The sequence below is a fragment of the Pundamilia nyererei genome, unplaced genomic scaffold (assembly GCF_000239375.1).
Source record: "Pundamilia nyererei isolate P.nyererei 1_Seehausen unplaced genomic scaffold, PunNye1.0 scaffold00212, whole genome shotgun sequence".
In the NCBI taxonomy this organism is placed as follows: Eukaryota; Metazoa; Chordata; class Actinopteri; order Cichliformes; family Cichlidae; genus Pundamilia; species Pundamilia nyererei.
Window position 1 is genome coordinate 1,063,940 of NW_005187613.1, and position 18,063 is coordinate 1,082,002.

At 38.8% G+C, this 18,063-nt stretch overlaps 2 protein-coding genes and 1 long non-coding RNA gene across 4 annotated transcripts; 1 reads left to right on the top strand and 2 right to left on the bottom strand.

The window, feature by feature from the left end:
• Positions 1 to 421: 421 nt before the first annotated feature.
• On the top strand, positions 422 to 1,742 carry LOC102201866 (uncharacterized). The gene is made up of 3 exons (XR_312116.1): positions 422 to 504; positions 639 to 702; positions 983 to 1,742. It is a non-coding gene; the product is annotated as an uncharacterized LOC102201866 (long non-coding RNA).
• A 1,464-nt stretch (positions 1,743 to 3,206) lies between these two features.
• On the bottom strand, positions 3,207 to 9,699 carry cyp4f3 (cytochrome P450, family 4, subfamily F, polypeptide 3). Of its 2 annotated transcripts, none has more exons than XM_005748075.2 (13): positions 9,432 to 9,699; positions 9,097 to 9,241; positions 8,951 to 9,004; positions 8,684 to 8,811; positions 7,003 to 7,124; positions 6,774 to 6,923; positions 6,354 to 6,483; positions 4,987 to 5,053; positions 4,704 to 4,833; positions 4,477 to 4,610; positions 4,198 to 4,211; positions 3,986 to 4,068; positions 3,207 to 3,909 (listed from the first exon to the last, which is right to left on the bottom strand). In XM_005748075.2, exons 1-13 carry the CDS (start codon positions 9,633 to 9,635, stop codon positions 3,717 to 3,719), a joined length of 1,554 nt encoding a protein of 517 aa, XP_005748132.2. In that variant the 5' UTR covers positions 9,636 to 9,699; the 3' UTR covers positions 3,207 to 3,716. The 2 variants fall into 2 exon arrangements, with proteins under 2 accessions (XP_005748132.2, XP_013770094.1); XM_013914640.1 differs by having other exon boundaries at positions 4,147 to 4,211.
• A 2,285-nt stretch (positions 9,700 to 11,984) lies between these two features.
• Positions 11,985 to 17,590, bottom strand: LOC102202356 (insulin receptor substrate 2-B-like). Its single transcript, XM_005748076.2, has 6 exons — positions 17,312 to 17,590; positions 14,704 to 15,196; positions 14,200 to 14,449; positions 13,610 to 13,859; positions 12,953 to 13,520; positions 11,985 to 12,764 (listed from the first exon to the last, which is right to left on the bottom strand). The coding sequence occupies exons 2-6, from the start codon at positions 15,168 to 15,170 to the stop codon at positions 12,356 to 12,358; spliced, it is 1,944 nt and encodes a 647-aa protein (XP_005748133.1). The 5' UTR covers positions 15,171 to 15,196; positions 17,312 to 17,590; the 3' UTR covers positions 11,985 to 12,355.
• Positions 17,591 to 18,063: the final 473 nt, after the last annotated feature.

Sequence of the window (18,063 nt, forward strand, 5' to 3'; positions counted from 1 at the left end):
GGCCACAAGTGCAACTGGTCTTCTTGTTTAAAATGCGGAAATATGAGCAAACTGTCAAAACATTTCACAAGTCTGTCAGTCACACAATAAACGCCACATCATAGTTCATCTGTTGTTGCACCAGATATGTTAGCAGAGTGTGCACAAACTGTATAAATCATCAGTTATATAAATATAGTGCTGTGAAAAAGTGCTGTCACAGTTTGGCTGACAAACATGCAGGAATACCTTGTTTAATGTAAAACCAGCTTTGAATAGCAAACTGTGTCTACAAGCTGTTGTGGTCATTTGTTGTGACAGTTGCATTGTTTCCTAATCACAAATAGAGAAGTGCTAAAGCGTCTCAGGAAGGTTGCAAAAGTGATGCAAATAATTATCTGAGATGTTTGTGCTTTTATGTATAAAAGCGGAAGTGCACAGAGTCTACGCTCTGACAAAGGCAAACTATGACTTGTAAATGTAAAATATAATATCTGTTGGTCTTCAGTCTTCACTTCATGTTTGGTAAGAACATTCATTTATCATATATTATAGGAAAGAAACTCATTGATAGAGATCTTAACTGAAGTTCACACACAGGTGTAAAGACGTGTGTTGAATACCAAAGTCTGAATTATTGATTCTGCTCCACTTTGCAGATTACCAACTCATTCCTGAGCCACTGCGAGTTAACCAAACAACTACAAGCAAAAACAAAAAAAGGTAGAGTGCTGGGTAACCGATATTTTTGTATGTGAAACTGCATTTAGCAAAAGCAGTGTCTCTGTGGCTCTGTTATTACAGAGCATCAAATAAACGCAAACATTTTGATGGAGGCTCAACACTGTTTTACTGTAAATCTACACATTTTCAGATAAAACCAAAGTAAAATGTGATCAGTGTCATCCAGTTGATGTGCACTATATCAAATTTATGACAGATCTACTACACCAGTAACAAGAATGAGGAAATATTAATGTAAATGCTCTGTTTTCTTTATCAGGGGATCATGAGGTTTCAATGTGCCTGTTTGCTCCTGGTGCTGTTTTCTCCTGCTGTGCTCTGTAAAACTGATGACAAGCTCAAAACTAAACATATCGTTGTGAGAAAGGGCTCCTGTGATCAAATGATGAAAAACATCAATGGCAGAAATGAATGCAAGGAGAAAAACACTTTCATCAAAGAAGAGTATTTGGAATCAGTTCTGACTGTGTGTGTAAAAACAAACACAGGATTCATCCCCAGAGAGTATGACGTTATTAAATGTAAACAATCGAGCAAGAACCCTTGTTCATACAAGTACACTGAAACCAAACTTCAGGTGATAAAGTGTAACAATGGAAAACCTGTACACCTTGATGCGTGGAAGGATTAAAGTTGAAAGTGATGCCTCTTTACTTGGCAGTAACATTTATCAAAATGTTAATTATGTGGCTATGTTCAGTTAATTCTGGAAATTAAAGGACTTATTTTGGAAGTGTAAGAATTTGGAAAACATTGAATATAGCAGAATAAACTTTCTTCCTCCAGCAATCTTTGTTTGTCTTTTGATTTATTGGACTTACAGCTATGAACACGTTTTGAAGCAGAATACATGCTTGCATTTTTCACATTGTCAATTTATCTGGACACAAACCAAAAACAAAACTGGAACTGGGAGGACTGGGAGTATTGTGTTCTGGGGATTTTTGTAACCTGTGCTAGAGCAAAACTGTTTTGTTTTTTTTACAGCACATCAACAAAACGCAAACAAAATTCTTATAGAGTTCTTGTATACGCTGTAAAAAAAATCTGTAATTTTACATTTTTCCTCTGTTAAATCTTTGCAGAATTTTGCAGATATAATTATCTTTGAAAACTATAATTACTGTACAGTAGTTGCCAGATTCAGAAATGTATATTGTATACAGATTATATATAGATACAAATGTAATGAGTATGAACAATCGCATGTAAATTACAGGTTTGCATTATTAAAATGCAATCAATCATAATATTATTTTACAGATGGCTATTGAAATTTCATATAATTAAAGTACTATCAGTTATGTAACACTAAAAATATCGATATTTTTGTACTTTTTTTTATTGAAAAATATCAGAAGTGAAAGGGTTATATTGAGAAAATTGTGCCGCCAATCAGTCAAAACATTTTGTATCTTAGTTCTTAACAGAAGCAGTGTTAGTGCTGGTACTCTGCCGCGCAACCTCGACAAGTTCTGAAATGATGTGATTGGAAATTGAAAACTTTCATCCAATAGCCAGCAATAAGGAAAAAATTTGGAGAAAGGAAACAGGCCATTTAGAGTTTGTACCTGGTGAAGGATGACAAACAGGATTTAAAAAAAGGATTAAATGTTGAGACACAGGAAGTGTGTTTAAAAGCTGTCATTGGAAAACTGAGTTTCATAACTCTATAATGTTTAAGTAGGTAAATGTTTATATAAAAATCAAAATACCATGCCTTATTACTGCACTGTTATGATAGTATCAAACAAAGCTAATATTAAATGTAACTTTCAGTGTTTATATGGAATCCAGTCTGATTTGATAAGATTTGTAGTTAGCAATGTAATTACATGTGCATGTGATTACAATACCAATAACATTTAATAACATTAACATTTTTTAATTTTTTTTGTGTCCCGTTTTCCCCCAGTCATTTCTGTCCCGTTTGTAGCAACTGAAAATAAAATAAATTCATAATTATAATAAAGGTCAATCAAATGGACCAATATGGCAAGGCCATGATGATCCACTTGGTAAAATAAATCCGCTTGGCATCTTTCTTGGCCTTAAGACAACAATTCTGATGGCTAAAGATCCAAACATTTTTTAATTTTTTAAATAAAACGTCATTTTAAACTTTGTAGGTTGGAATAACTTTTTGAAAAAAAATATTTATTAAATATCACGATTTCTTACATAAAGTTATAAATAATAAATTATATCAATAACAGTTGATAGAATCAACAATGAACAGTAGATTGTTGTAATTACAAACCCAGATGCTAGCTTTACAGTATTTAAGAGCATTTTGACTTCTAAGGGTGGTATGTAATTTTTATGATTAAATAAGACTGCCATGTAAGAGAATTGACAGACAATTACATTATAATAACAGTACTTTTCTGCAACTCTAAGGTTGATCAGTTGTGCTGTAGGAACATTTCATCATATTAATCGTTAAAATGTAATCATTTTTACACATGTAAAAATATTGCAGGTAAAAGTTAAAGCTATAAAGCCGTATATTTATATCTAAAAAAAGGTTTTTTTGAAATTCACTTATTTTTTTTCTTAACAGTACTTAAATATAGAGCTGCAGTATATCGAAGTTATGACAGATCAACTGTGCCACCAAAATGTAAGAAAGGAAACAAAATTGTGAATGCTATGTTTCTTTTTATGTTAAAGAAGATAATTTTTTTATTTGCCCAGTTAAATGTCGATTTCTGACAAGAAGATTTCAGCCCTTATATTAATGTGTGAAACCTCAAAACCAAACTGCTAATTACGGTCTGAGAGGTACATTAAAGAGTTGCATGGTTATTATTGCATTTGCCTATATTAGATAAAGACACCAAAAAGTTACTGCAGATAGATAACGTTTGTCAGTGGGCATCGACGTAGATACTGCATTAAGTTTCACTTCCTGGCTGATCTTTTCTTTACTCTTTTCTCAAAAACACAAGTTACTATATCATCTTATTGGCTCATTCATCTGACTGCTCCTGCTATGTGGGCGTGTTCAGAGGCTCCAGCTGCAGCCACAGGCCTCCCTCCGCACGCAGGACGAGTTGGGGGAGACGGCGAACTCTGCTGCTCCCGAGTTCAGGATTCACTCCTGGGGTCAGTCGAAACCTGAGCAGGGTCAACGCCACAACAACACGGAGCTCCACCATGGCGAATTTCTGACCAATGCAGTTCCTGTTAAAATATGCTTGTTATTTTGCTACCAAAACATTTCCTAGTTGTACTGTTGGGAATAATTCTGAAACTGAACCTGGGGCCTGAGGAGAAGGGGATGAAGGCATGAGAGGTTTGGCTCTTTTTGTTGCTTGGGTCAAATCGCTGGGGATCATATTCCTGGTTAGAGAGCAAATGACAAAGATTAAATATGACAGATTTGTATCAAAAATTAAGATGATCTTACTAAGTGCTTACATGTGGGTTTGTCCAAACAGTGGGGTTATGGTGTGTTCCATAAATGCTTACCAGGCAGATTGTACCTGGTTTACAAGAAACAATTAGTTGAGTTAGTTAAAGCTTAAACTTTCCTTTTACAACTTCAACATTTATTCGTTATCAGCTTCTCTCATTAAGTGTGTAACTTGACATTAAAAACTGGAACTAATATATAGTAATCTCTCCTTAAATAGTATCCCTTAAAGTACTGTCTCAAAAATGAAAGTTAAAGCATGATTTATGACAAGACACAGCTCTTGAATCTCCTAAGTCTATTTGAAAATCTTGAAAGAGAGTTTCCCCCCTCACCCGCTGGGACTGTTCGGTTTCCTGGCAGCACCATGTCCTGGGTGTAACTCCGTGTTACAGCCTGCACAGGAGAGTGGAGTCTGAGGCTCTCTTTGATGCACATGGTGGTGAAGGGAAGGTTGGACAGATCCTCCCTTAAGATCAAGTCATGTCAGGACACTGAGATAAAATTCACATGTAAACATCTGAAACTACCAATAATGTTGCTGGCATTTGTATTTTCTGACCACTGGATTTCTTGTCCATCTCGTCCCTCTATCAGGTCCATCACTTCCTGTCTGCATTTTTCTTGATAGTGTTCATGGCGTGCTAAATTATAAAGCGTCCAGCAGATGGCACTGGCTGTTGTGTCATGACCTGCAGAAGAAGAAGGAAGATTTGCAAAGTGTGAGGATAATGACAGCAAACTATGAGCTGCAGCTTTAAAGAGACATCCTAGAGTATACAGCAGCAGTTACCACTATGGTGTAATTTTTATGTGTGACCACAGATGTTACTGTAACATGTCACCTGCAAACATGAAAGTGTTGGCCTCAGCCTGCATTTCCTCGTCCGTTAGTCCTTGCCCATCTTCATCCTTCAACACACAGACATCTTGCAACTAATGCAGTGCCAAAAATGTAATGCATGTTAAAATGCCCTGTTTCACTTCTAACTATTTACCTACACTGTGGCCAATTTCAAAGTGTCCCCAACACCATCTTCCTACACACTTTCACTTAGTTTACGCATATGTGTGGAAGGTCCATACCATCATCTGTTCCAGGCCACTAATGACTGGTGGAGGTTCTCTGTCTGCACAGAATTCCACATATAGATCAGTTCTACATGATTATTTCAGAGCTGTCTCAGTAATAGTTCAAATATAATGGCTCTGGAAGCGAATAACTGATGCATACTCAATAATCCAGCTAATTAAATCCCAAAAGGTTGATTCTGTTCATCTGGATGTAGCCTAAAACACTACATCCATGAACAGAAGCTTAACCAAGAACATATCATATGGAAAGGGTATTATTATACAACTGCCTGAAAACACACCACAAACTGCAGGATAATTAATATGCGGAGGCCAAGAAAAACAAGTCACTGGTCACTAAAAGGACTTATCCAGCACCCACTCAGATGCCCATAAGAGTGAGCCTGTATAGCACATCTATATATCCAACCAGCTCGAAGAATATGCAGTGAAATCATTACAGTCGAATTCCATTTGGCCAAAGATATGTGTCATCTAAATATTGTCTTACTCCCAAAGCAGCAGAAACTGTGCTGCATGCTAAAACACACGGGGAAAATGTAGAGATCCAACAACTAATATTTTGCTGTGAGATTTGCTATGATACATTCTTCATGCAGGTAGAATGAAGTGAAAGATTGAATTTTTCTGCAAAGAGGTTTTAATAAACAGTTAATGTAGTACAATGTGAACAAAGTGCCTTGTTGATTTAATCATTTTTAAACATGAGTGTATACATATATATACACAGAGTAACTTTTAATGTTGAAATGTATGAAAAGTTTTAACTTTAATGTGCAGCTGTATGAAATATACAGCAGCAGCAAAAGTGCACGAAGTAGTAAACTAAATATGACTCCAGGTAATTTATTTTTCACCTCTGTGAGATTTTGACATCTAGTATTATGTGAAGTCAGCTAATGCAGAGAAAGTCTGGCTATGTTGACATTTCCTCATTATGAATCATCTACATGTTACAAACCCTTATTTAAGAGACACTTAAGCCGGTGCAGTATTTAAATTAAAAATGGCTCTATACACTCCCTTTTTCCACTACTACCTCCTCCTGGTATCTACTCGGCTCAGCCCGGCTCATTTTCTTTCAGTCGCTTTCTATTAAAGTTGAGTACCATCCTACCTTTGTCAACAACAGGATGTCTACAAAATCTTTCCTCTTCTGGGCAGTTGGAGCAATTTCAGATTGTGTTTCTGTCTCCCTCTGTTGGTTAAGGAGGGTGCGGCGCTTCTCAACCACATCCCTAGTGAACCTGTAAACCAGAATGCAGCGGTTTACATCACTAGCCTGCCTTTACCATACTCAACAGTTCATTAGAAATAATTACAAGTTACTATTCAAGAATATTACAGCATCAAAAGTATCTAGAACATTAGATTTAAATAGATTTTTTTTCAACAGTATTGCACAAGGAAAAGAAGATAAGCAACATAAAGGACAGTAACAGTTTAGTTTTCACCATTTGGGAGTAACAATGTGTCATCACAATTGCAGCCTTCTATGTGACTTGTGTAACTCAGCTGCAGAAGGTCAGATTATTACCTGTGTACAGTGTTTAAGGCTTGTTTGAATCGTTCCCCCTGCCGAGTCTTCCAGTAAATCCAGTCCCAGTGGTGTAAAATATTTTTTTCTCTACGCTCTATTATCAGGTCACTGAGCTCCACTATGGCTGACACGTACTCACTGGAAGACCTGGAGGGACAATCTTCTTAGAAACTGACAACTACAACAAAAATGGGAGATATCAGTTGAAGTAAGTGGCTGATCTCACTCCTGACAGTTGCTGTCGTAGCTGAAGGCACATTTCAGTAAACTGTCCAGAGTCATCAGAGTGACGTGGTCAAACATCTCCAGATTAGTTTTGCCTTCTGCTACAAGTCGGCACCACTTGTCCTGAAAACGGAAACAAGGAGGGATTAACAGGATAAAGGTGTGAGCATAAGCATGGAAACAAATCATATGTGGTGTGTGATTCATATGGTACATAATTTACAGCACCTGCTCTGTGCATGATCAGCATACGTTTTTGACAATACTGGAAAATATCACAATATAATATTAAAATATATAAATAAAACAATATACAAATATAAAATCTATAATCTCCTTAGGGATTAATAAAGTATTCTGATACTGCTTGATTCTGAAATCTGTAAAAACTATGACTTGATTTGTATATGGAAAATGTGATATAAATGTATTTATATCACACGCATACGCAATTTTGAAGCTCACTTGTAATTCTGCAGTTTGGAAGCAGTGTAGATGTCGATTGTGTATTTGTCTGTGTTTGGCCTCCTGGACTATTTCAGGACTTTTTCTTTAGATTAAATATCATACATTGATTAAAGCCTATAAAATAAAACATCTTTTTGAAGATAAAAACATTTGAATTTGGGTAACAATTCCCCACAGCAACATGGATTTTATGGAATTTCTTCCTGTTAAAATGCAGTTTTTCCTTATCACCATCGCAAAGTGCTCTCTCATCGAGGGCTGCTTGATTGTTGGGGTTTTCTTCACTACCACAACAATCAAGAATCAGAACATGAATTCAGTTCAGTTAAATTCAAAACACTTGAAATGACAACAACAATCACCTCAGGGCGCTTTATGTTGCGAGGTAAGAACCCTACAGTAATAACCCTGCCAATCACTCAACCCCCTATGAAAAAGCACTTGGTGACAATGAGAAGGTGAAACTCTTAACAGAAAGAAACCTCCAGCAGAACCCGGCTCAGGGATGGGCAGCCATCTGCAGGAACTAAAGACAAGAAATCAGTGAATCGTGGAATGTTTCTAAGATTTTTAGGTCAGAAGACAAAAATAAAAACTTTATCTGGATTTAGAAGCAGGAAATTAGAGGTCACTCAGTCCTTTAGGTCTTTGAGATATTTCTCTTGTTTAACTAATTGGTGTGTGTCGTGTGGCTTGATAGATAAAGCTGGGTATCATCAGCATAGCAATGAAAATGCATGCTAAGCCTTCGAATAATACTGCCGATTGGAAGCATTATATAATGTAAATAGAACGGGTCCAACCACAGAACCCATGGAGTTCCCCATATAACCTTAGTGTGTATAGAGGACTCCCCATTCACATCAACAGTCTGTTACTGTGGATAAACCACAGCAGCACATTACCTTCAATGAAAAGGGCATGTTCTAATCTCTGTAGCAAAATATTATGGTGATCAGTACCAAATGCTGCATTGAGGTCTAGCAGGATAAGCACAGAGAGGAGGCCACTGTCAGAGGCCATAAGAAGATTAACCTTCAATTAACTTAATTTGTAACCTGAAGTTAACTGGAAACCTAATGTTCCTCATTGCTGTACCAGTTTAACCATATGCAGTTTTTAAAGGTTTCAAATGTTTGCTTGTCTAAATATGTCAGTAAAAACTAAAATTAGCATGTTTTGTGTATCTGTATGTGTGCCTGTGTGTCTCTTACATGCATGGTTTTAGCTGAGGAGTTAAAAACGGCAATGTAGCTCTTCAAAATATCAAAATGAAAAGCTGGAGTGAGCAGCCGCCTCTTGCGAGACCACACCTCTCCATTACTGATCAACACACTGTTTCCTGAGAGAAAAAAGAGAGTTTGCAGGAATAATTCTTTCCTGTATTTCCTATGTTCTATTAAGACTGGGTAATTTAAAAAAAATTGACAGTGATCCTATCTTGCAACCATGGATGAGAAAAACTGAAATGTCTGACTTACCCAGCCATGGCTGTAGATGGTGATAAATGAGTTCATCTTTCACTGTGATGCTGGCTGAAAAAAGTAAATAACAGATGATGTGAGAGAAGAACAAAAGCTATGGAAATGTGGTTTAATACTGACTGACTGTTGGTGTTTTACCCTACCAGGTGCCATAAGCAGAGGTTTGACGTAGTCAGGGTGGAAGAGTCTGACCAGATGATAGAAAGGACCGAGGAACCAGCAGCAGGAGTGTTTGTATGTCTGCACCAGGTCATCCACCCGCTGAAGACCTTCTTCTGTGCTCTGCATCTAAAATGTTTTATCACAAAACAAAATTTAAAGTTTTGCGGTGTTTAAAACAGTCGAAGAGGAAATAATGGTGATATTTTGCAACAGAAAGTAAACCCTGTTTAATTCGGAACTCTACAGTTATGTTACGATTTAGAGATAAATATGTCAAATAGATCATAAAAATCTAGATGATTGCTGCGTGTCGTACCTTCCCAAGATGGCCCAACAGCCATGAACGTGTCTGTGGTTTGCTGAAACAGGACAACTTGTGAGTGTACCAGGCGTGACGCAGCAGCAGCCTCGCAGTCCAAAGTGCAACCACAGTAAACAGTCCAGTACTGAAAATGTACAGGACTGAAGAGAGACCTGTCCAGCTGAGGACCAGAGCAAGGACAGTGTGCAGGAGAGCCATCACTAGGAGAGAGAAATTAGCATCCAGAAGTCCAAGTTTCTCACCACTGATCCTGCTCTGTCGTGTTTCTTATAGGGGGAAGTTGCTGATGTTGAAACATGTAGAGAGGAAACTGCTCCACCCCACCTATTCTGATTGTAAATACTGAAAGGTTAAAGTATTACACTGAACTGCATTGCTCTAACTGCATCAAGTTGTTGAAACCACTGAAAGGCATTGCATTGTTATACTGTGCAACAGTGCTGGAAGCAGTTTGTACATAGAGAAGCAAAATCTTCCAAAATATGTAGTTGTAGAAATATAAACATTATCCCATCCTGGAAAAAAGCTTGATAAAAAAAGTGAAATGGCAAAACACACAAAAGCAAACAAACAAACAAAAATCCCTAGAAAGCTAATAACCAAATTAAATGTCTGCCCCCAGAAATGTAAAGTAAAATTGTATGTGTATGTAAGAACAAAGCTAAATTTTGACATAGTGTCTTAGAAAGTGTTTCAGAGAGAAAGCGTAAATGAAGAAAGTGGCATGCATTTCTCGTTCTCCTTCACAGATCAAATCACATGGGGCAACATGTTTACCACAGAATTCACACAACGGGTACAAGAGGAAACATTTTTAGTGTTTTTTAAGTTGTGGCTTTAATAGAATAAAAAATCCAGTTTGGGATGAGTCCATAAACTGATTTCTGAATATATAAACCTTACTGGAGACACCCAGGGACACCGGTGGAGACCCCATCCTGATGCTAGGTCTGGTGAGGGAGCTTGTTTGGGAGTGCCTGGTGACCAGGCCTTAACTCAATAGTGGTCTGTTCTTCTCTGGGCCTCTGGGCCAGTATTTGAACATTCAAAAGCATGAGGTTTAACACACACACAAGAAAAGACAACACTTTTCAAAAAGAGGCAGTCTTCCTTTCAGGTTCTAACCAGGCCGGATGGTGCTTAGGCTCCTGACGTTGTGAATATTCAGAGTCGTGTGTTAGTGGCAGGATCAGACACATGCCAGTCATTACCACAAAAACCATCTGAGTGTGTTTATGTCCACAGAAGCAAGAAAACACATCTGAATACAGTGACGCAGTCAGTTAGTACACTACATACAGAGAACATAGTAATGCATTAGTGAGACATGACTTTAGGTAGAATAATGTTAAAACGAAACGCAGCTGCACAGTTACAGAGGCAGCATTTCATGTAATTGTTGTTACAGCCTCTATAAAGCACTGTTTGTTATTGTGAGGATTCCTAGAACCATTCAGGACACTGAAATGATAGAAAACACTAAGAACACGCGTACCGTACTCTTAAGTACTACAGCATGCAATAATAACAAAGTTACAGTCATTGACTTTTGTTTGTATACAGACTTAAAGGGATGAGCAGCAGTAGCGCTCAGCAGTGACACTGCTTTACAGCTTAATAAGAATTTGACACCCACTTGAATAAAGAAGAGCAGTGTATTATATTTCAACAGGAAAAAGCCACAGACAGTATTGATCACAGCTGAAGTCAATTTCCCAAACTAGAAAACAGCTTGTTCTTCAGTATAATTGCAAACACAGACATCCTGTTTTTCTCCTCTTTGGGTTCATACCCCACGACGTGGTTTTTATGTTTAAGCATAAAAGGCTTCCATGATGTTCCTGATGGCCACATCTGGATTTATTTGCAGTAACTGCTCTGCCAGTGTGCATTACAAGTCAGGCTCAGACCTGCACTATATCAGAATCAATACTACAGCTACAGTTGCATCATTTTTTCTCATCCAAAGAAGAGCTTTGAGTGTCCTTCTATTCCTGAAGACTACTTAAAAGCTGCCTAAAAATACTTCCGGCTGTGCTGAGCATTAAAGTACTACAATTGTTTTTGCGTTACATCCTGTATTTCCCTGTATGGTTGCAAATGGTTCATTGCACCCATTTTCCTAGCAGAATATAAAGAAATAAGGGGGCGGCTTTTGGACACTACTGCATGTTGCAATACAACAGTGTTAGGTCATTGTCCTCATTGTATTGATACAGGAATAGGAAATGTATTGTAGAGTACTACACTTTATTTGAATGGTGATAGGCTACACACAGTTGTGCATATGATATACATGTTCACAAATCCATCGATATAGTAGCATATTAAAAATCTATTTTGAAGCTAGAAATAAGCTTAACAGTCACCGGCCTCACATGAAGACTTAAGCTACACTCAACACTTAATTCCCTACAGTTTAAATATATTGTGTTAAAGTCTTGCTAGAGAACAGTTAGTGACGTGTTAACAGACGGATTAGATATAATGCATCACTTGCATTTACAATTTTTTACCAAACAGGGGAAGAAAAACTTTTAGAAAAACTCAATTTATGTCATTTTATTTAACAATTTTTTTCTCCACGAAACAACAAGACTCCAAGCAGAAGAAACCCCCCAAAACAACACCCACTGACAAAAAGAGGCACACTGTGCGCTTTTACAGACAAACTGTAAAACAACAACTTTATTTTTCTCAAAAGTATACTCATTACTAAACTGTGTAAAGACGTTAGTCCCAGCTTCTCTTTTCATGTGCAACGACTGCAAGTGATCAAGTGCAACAAGTGTCAGCAACAATCTCACTGAAATATTTCTTTTAATTTTCAAGTTTTTCATTTGTAAAGTGACCTATAAATAATCAGCTTTTCTTTACACTACTGAGATTCAAACAAAACATTAAATCATTACAAACACTCAGGATGCGTCCTCAGCTTGAAGGCAAGCAGGCAGAAGCAATGACAGCCAGCATCTTCTAATACTAGACTGGCCTGGTACAGCTTGGAATTGACTAGACTGATCTGTATCCAAGTTGAAACTAGCCTGGATCGGCCCACTACAGCCTGATCCAAATGTGACAAATGGAATTTTCAGGTTGGACCCATCAATGCCCCCTAAAGGAGAAGTGACTCCAGTCTGTGCTGAGCTTTTACTGCCTTCCTGCTTTGTATCAACTTGTGGTTCGGTGGAGCAACTGATGCTCATCTGCGATTGGTCAGCATCCATTTTTGACTGTTGGGCTGGTGTCATCAGCCAGTGTGGCCGACTGTGCTCATTGGTCAGATGATGAGGCGGGTCCAGGGGAGAGCTGCTGTCAGAGGAGGAGCTAAAACGACAAAAGTTTTACTCTAGAAATTACACAACTGGCAGCCAAGGTGAACCAAAACAACAACAAAAAACATGTTGATCAATTCTGACATTTTTATTTGCGGTACCCTCTGTCAAAAGTATTTCAGCCATTGTTTCAAGATCATATATTCTACTAGTACCAATATAGGTAAGAAAAAGACTTGCCTGATGAATGATGTCTGCAGAGAAGCAGAGGATGACGAGTACGCTGGCTGGCTATTTTTATGTGGGCTTGCCATGGTAACATAGTCATCATGAGATAACACAGATGAGCTGCGGCTAACATGAGGGGACATGACCATGTATCCCAGTCCCTCCCTGTCGTCAACGGACTCCTGCATCTCACAGGCTGCGGCATCACATTGGTCCATCTTCGTTTCCATGTCACTCCAAGTTTCAGAAATGGACCTATTCTGAGATCTGCAAGGGCTGAAATTAAAGCTCGAGCTTGGAGACGATTCAGGATTTGTTTCGTCTGGTTCGAGGGGCTTTACACAAGACTGTGCAGGACTAGTCTGTATGTCAGGACTTCTGGGGAACAAGACTAAGGGACGCTGTGGTCTTACATTCACCATTCTGTTTCTGTATTTAGGTCTGCAGCGTTTTGAGGCCAGAAGGCCTTTATTCTGACTCTGACTGGAGACTGGAGAGCAGCTCAAATCTGGAAGAACTCTTAGTGCCCGAACTGCCTCCCGAACTGCCTCGTGAATATGCTGGGCCAGTATTCTGTTTCCTGTAAAGAACATATACACCAGGATGAGTCACACTCTTTACTTTTGTCCAGTCAGGCCTCAACACAACATTTTTTCTTTGTTTAATTACCTTGGTCATTTGTTTCCATCCAAATCTCTCCAGGACCATTTGGTGCAGACCTGCCGAGCTCCAAGTAGAACAAGCCCTCCAAGTGGCCAAAGCGGCGAACGCTCAACAAAGGTATCGTGACGGATGGCAAATCATTTCCTGCACCCACTCTCACCAAGATCAGAGATGTTGCTGTGAGGCAGAGCCGATTCTCACCAGTGAGGGACTTGGAACTGCCCAGACCTCTGGGCTTCACCGTAATGGGCCAAACCTTAGACAATGTGACAGAAACCGGTTGGAGCAAGACAGCTGGGAGGTTTTTTTAATTACTATTTTGAATTGACTGAGGGTTTCAAAGCAGCCATCTGATGACAATATGAATTCTGCACAGTCCTTTTTTATGTTTAATCATTAGATTAGGTTTCTTTTTGAAGGCGGTACAGCACTTGTGTGGCATAAATGTGTCCTATTGAGAATAAGGTTGTCATATTTGCCATTTCTGATTGATTCTGAGTATCAGGGAAGCTACTCGCTTTGATCAAGATGTTATTAAATTCAGTATATTTAATCAACTGCTTATGATCTTAACTACAACCGAAAAGTGCTCTAACCTCTTTAAAGAAAGCAGCAGGGGGCAGAGTGCAATAGCCATCATCGTCTTCATCAGCCCCTTCGCCATACTCTTCATCGTTTTGCTCTTCCTCCATCAGTTTCTTAAGGGCTACATACCAATCTCCCTGCTCCTTCTGGTCCTCCATCACCAGCACCATGGTCTGATCCTTGGGATACAACGCCACAGTGTGGCCTTTCCGGGAACTGGCAATCCGGCTCACGCCAAGACAGCACCGCAAGTAAATCACTCTGGGGAATTAAATACAGTTAGATTTTAATGCTTCTTCAGATGAAAATGAAAGACATACATCCTATAAACCCTCTACAAACACCTATTTTTGGACATGTTTTGAGTATCATACTTTTTAAATTTAGGACTACCTGCTAATAGTTGAAATATTTTTAACTGTATTATTATTTAGAGATTTATAAAGAAACTACTAAAAACATCAATTTGAGGGTGCTGTATCATATGCTTCACATATAAAGTCACTTTTACAGACCCTTGTTTGCGCGACCCAAACAGCGCAGCTTTGCCAGAAGACTTCTCCTTTGCCATGAACTTCTCCTGGCTCTTGTACCACTCGAGTCGGCTCGGCCCAGTGTGACTCCCTGCTCTGAGGACAAAATATCTCTTGTGGTTCCGCTCCAGCTTCCCCAGGTAACCTTGTTTCACCACATCAGTCTGCAGCCCAGACGAGGTCATGAGGGCACTGGCCAGATGGCCCAGAGGGATGGAAGTTTGACCGGCACAGAAAAGTTCCTCATACAAATGAGGCGAAGGACCCTCATTCAACTGACGGCCCCCAGAGTCTTCGTCATGCTCAATTTTACCATCATTCGAGAAAGGCTGCAGAGTTTTCACTGGCAGACATTTTTGGATGGAGCTGCTGTCATGACATGAAAGAGGGGAATAGGAAGCAGGTGGAGATTTTCTTTGGTTGGTGAACCAGTCGTACCCTTCTGCCATTTCATTCAGGACAACCTTTAAACCTGCTGCATGCAAAGAGGGAAAGTAAAAGTGGAGTTAATGAGATGACAGAGGCTCTACCAACAAATACTTAATTTAAAAATAACAAAAACAACTCAGTGAGTTGTGGCTCATTTTATTTATTGCTTCTAGAATGGTGAACATTTACTTTATGATTTATGACAATATTGTAGTTTGAATTTAAATCTGATCAACACAAGTCACGGTATCTTTGTCCCTGTTTAGAGTTTAAGTTTGATGATGTATCCCACAGGCGTGAATAAAAATAAATCAGATTTGACAGTTTCTCCAACGACACAAACATCCTCCACACACTGAAGTGTTTTGTTCAGTTTCTAATTGCTGGGGCCCAGCAGAGTACCAGTCTGAATAGTTGTTTGTTGTGAACCAGACAGTTGTTTTGTTTTAAACTGTGTGACTTTTGAGCATTATTGTTGGCAAAAACCTGCGAAATTATGAAAAAAAAAAGTGTGCAAAAACAAAGCAAATCACAGAAGGGGAATCAAAACTAAGAAATTAAGAGTAAACAGAATCACAGAAGTTCCGATGTTTCCTACGTTAACAACGTGCAGGCAATCTGTAATCAGATTATGAGTTTGAACTTGGAGCTGGTGAAGTTATCTTTCCTGTGACCAAAGAAATCTGGTGGATAGATGAACTAAAGATACAAAGCTGAGCCAGGTTTTATTTATAAAGCACCAAACAGTTACGATTATATAGAAGAATTTTTTTCTCTTTTAAAAAGTGCAAGACACAAAAACATGGATTGACACAATAAAATAAAACAATAAAATGTCACACTTGGTCAAACACAGAAAAAGTGGGTCTTCCAAGCAGATTTAAAAATGCCTTTGAATGCAGACTAAGCCTACGTGCTTATTCTGGTTTCTTTTAATACTAAACTACTGTAAACTGCTTTTTCTCTCACTCAGCTGGTGTGTCTGCAGCAGCAGTGTGATTTTCGGTCTGTATTGGGCGTAACAGTTTCATATCTTTACTATAGCATAATTTTATCGTCAATTCTGCTGCCAGTAAACTTCATTTTTGTGATTGGGTTAACTTAGCAATCTGATAACCAGCACTGTGTGCCTGTTCCCGCTGATTGTTGATGTTACACTAAAGAGAAGCCAGATAACAGAATGGCACCCTGGGTATGATGAACTCAGTCTTTAGTACAGGGACCTGATCACTACTGAAGACTATCAAAACAAACAACAGACACTAGATGATGAGATTTTCCTTCATAAATCATTTTGAGCATTATCACAACTGCACAGGGTATTACAACCTGCTGAATTCAGCTCAAGCTGCTCCAAGAACTGCCTCTTAAACTAAGGTCTCTTTATGATGCAAGCTTTCAGCAGTTCAATATTAGAATGGATTGCTCCCTATGGATTTAAAGAACGTCTAATATGATAGTGGAGTTCAAAGCACACATACTAGAGTCATTCACAGTACCCTGCAAATAATGAAACATGCTATAGCAATGCATAGGGTGCGTGGGGTTCATCAGAGGGTGGGGGTAATAGCAGCAGTGAGGCTCTTAGGTTCATGGCCAAATGTCAGCAGACGGTCAATGCAACAAGGTCCTACACCCAAAGAGCGATTCGTTCCATTCTCTCCGTTTTATAGCCTCTATGACTAAGGTCAGTTAGCTAAGATGATAGCAAAGCAGCAGGAATGTCCATTTCGTAACACAAAGCAAAGCAAAAATATATTGATGACTCTACCCTGGAAACAAGCAAATAACAACTGACACAGAAAAGTAATAAAAAGATTTCTGGACACCGTTAACTAATTTGCCTGTTTCTTGTGGCATGCTAAGTTCTCCACAGAAAGTAAGGCTCAGGGGGAGAAAATCAAACGAAACAACAGAAGAAGAACCCGAGGGCAAACTACTTAGACTGCTAAAAACATGACTGTTCAGCTAATTTGTGGAGTAAAACCGTTTGCGTACAAGAAATGTGACAAATTACAGATTTTCGAGGTAAAACAACTTTTTAAATGTACTAAAACAAAACTACACATTTGTGAATAGTACAGTTTAGGGTCTCTCTTCGGAGTTAACAGCTTCTTCCCAGCAGCTAGCAGAGTTGCCACTGTGGCGGAGTGAAACTTACCTGTGGCAGGCAGCTATAAGTATAACACCTGCAGGTACGCGCTTTCCCGGCTGCTTTCATAACACGCCGCTGTTTTTCCCGTCACTCTCCGGGCTCAGTGTGTTTGTCTCTCAGCTGCTCCGAGATTCCAATCAGTGTGGCCTTCAGGGGTCTCTCGTGAAAAACACAACTGTATGAAACCATACAGTCCATGGTGGAAAAGAAAAGAAAAAAACTGGACAGATGCGTTGAAGTACAGAGCAAAGTCAGCTTGGCTGTATTGAGCTTTAAATCTGAGCTTTCAGTAGTATGAAAGTTTTACCTGGCTTAATCACCATGGTAAGCTATGCTGTGAATTAGAGGCGAGCAGATCGAAACAAATATAACCGGATACCGGAGCAGAAGCTTAAACTACAAAGCAGGATTTTGTCTTATGTAGGTAACTTCAGGGTTACCTATACTATGAAGGGGGTTCACTCCTCACAGGATTAAATCGCCATGGTAACTTATGCTGTGAATCAGAGGTGAGCACATCAAAACAAATACTGCTTATTTCAGCTAAAACAAAGTCTATTGTATCCATACCAACACGTATTGGGTCGATACTAGCATAACAGGGCTGATATTTTGTTTCAGTCCTCTATGTCCAGTATGTAGCCCACTGTAGCTGTACTGTGAAAAATGTCAGAACCTTTTTGCACTGACTGTCACATCTATTTTATTTATAGCCTCGCTTTTAAACAATGGAAGTTAACACAAACTCCTTAAGAGAC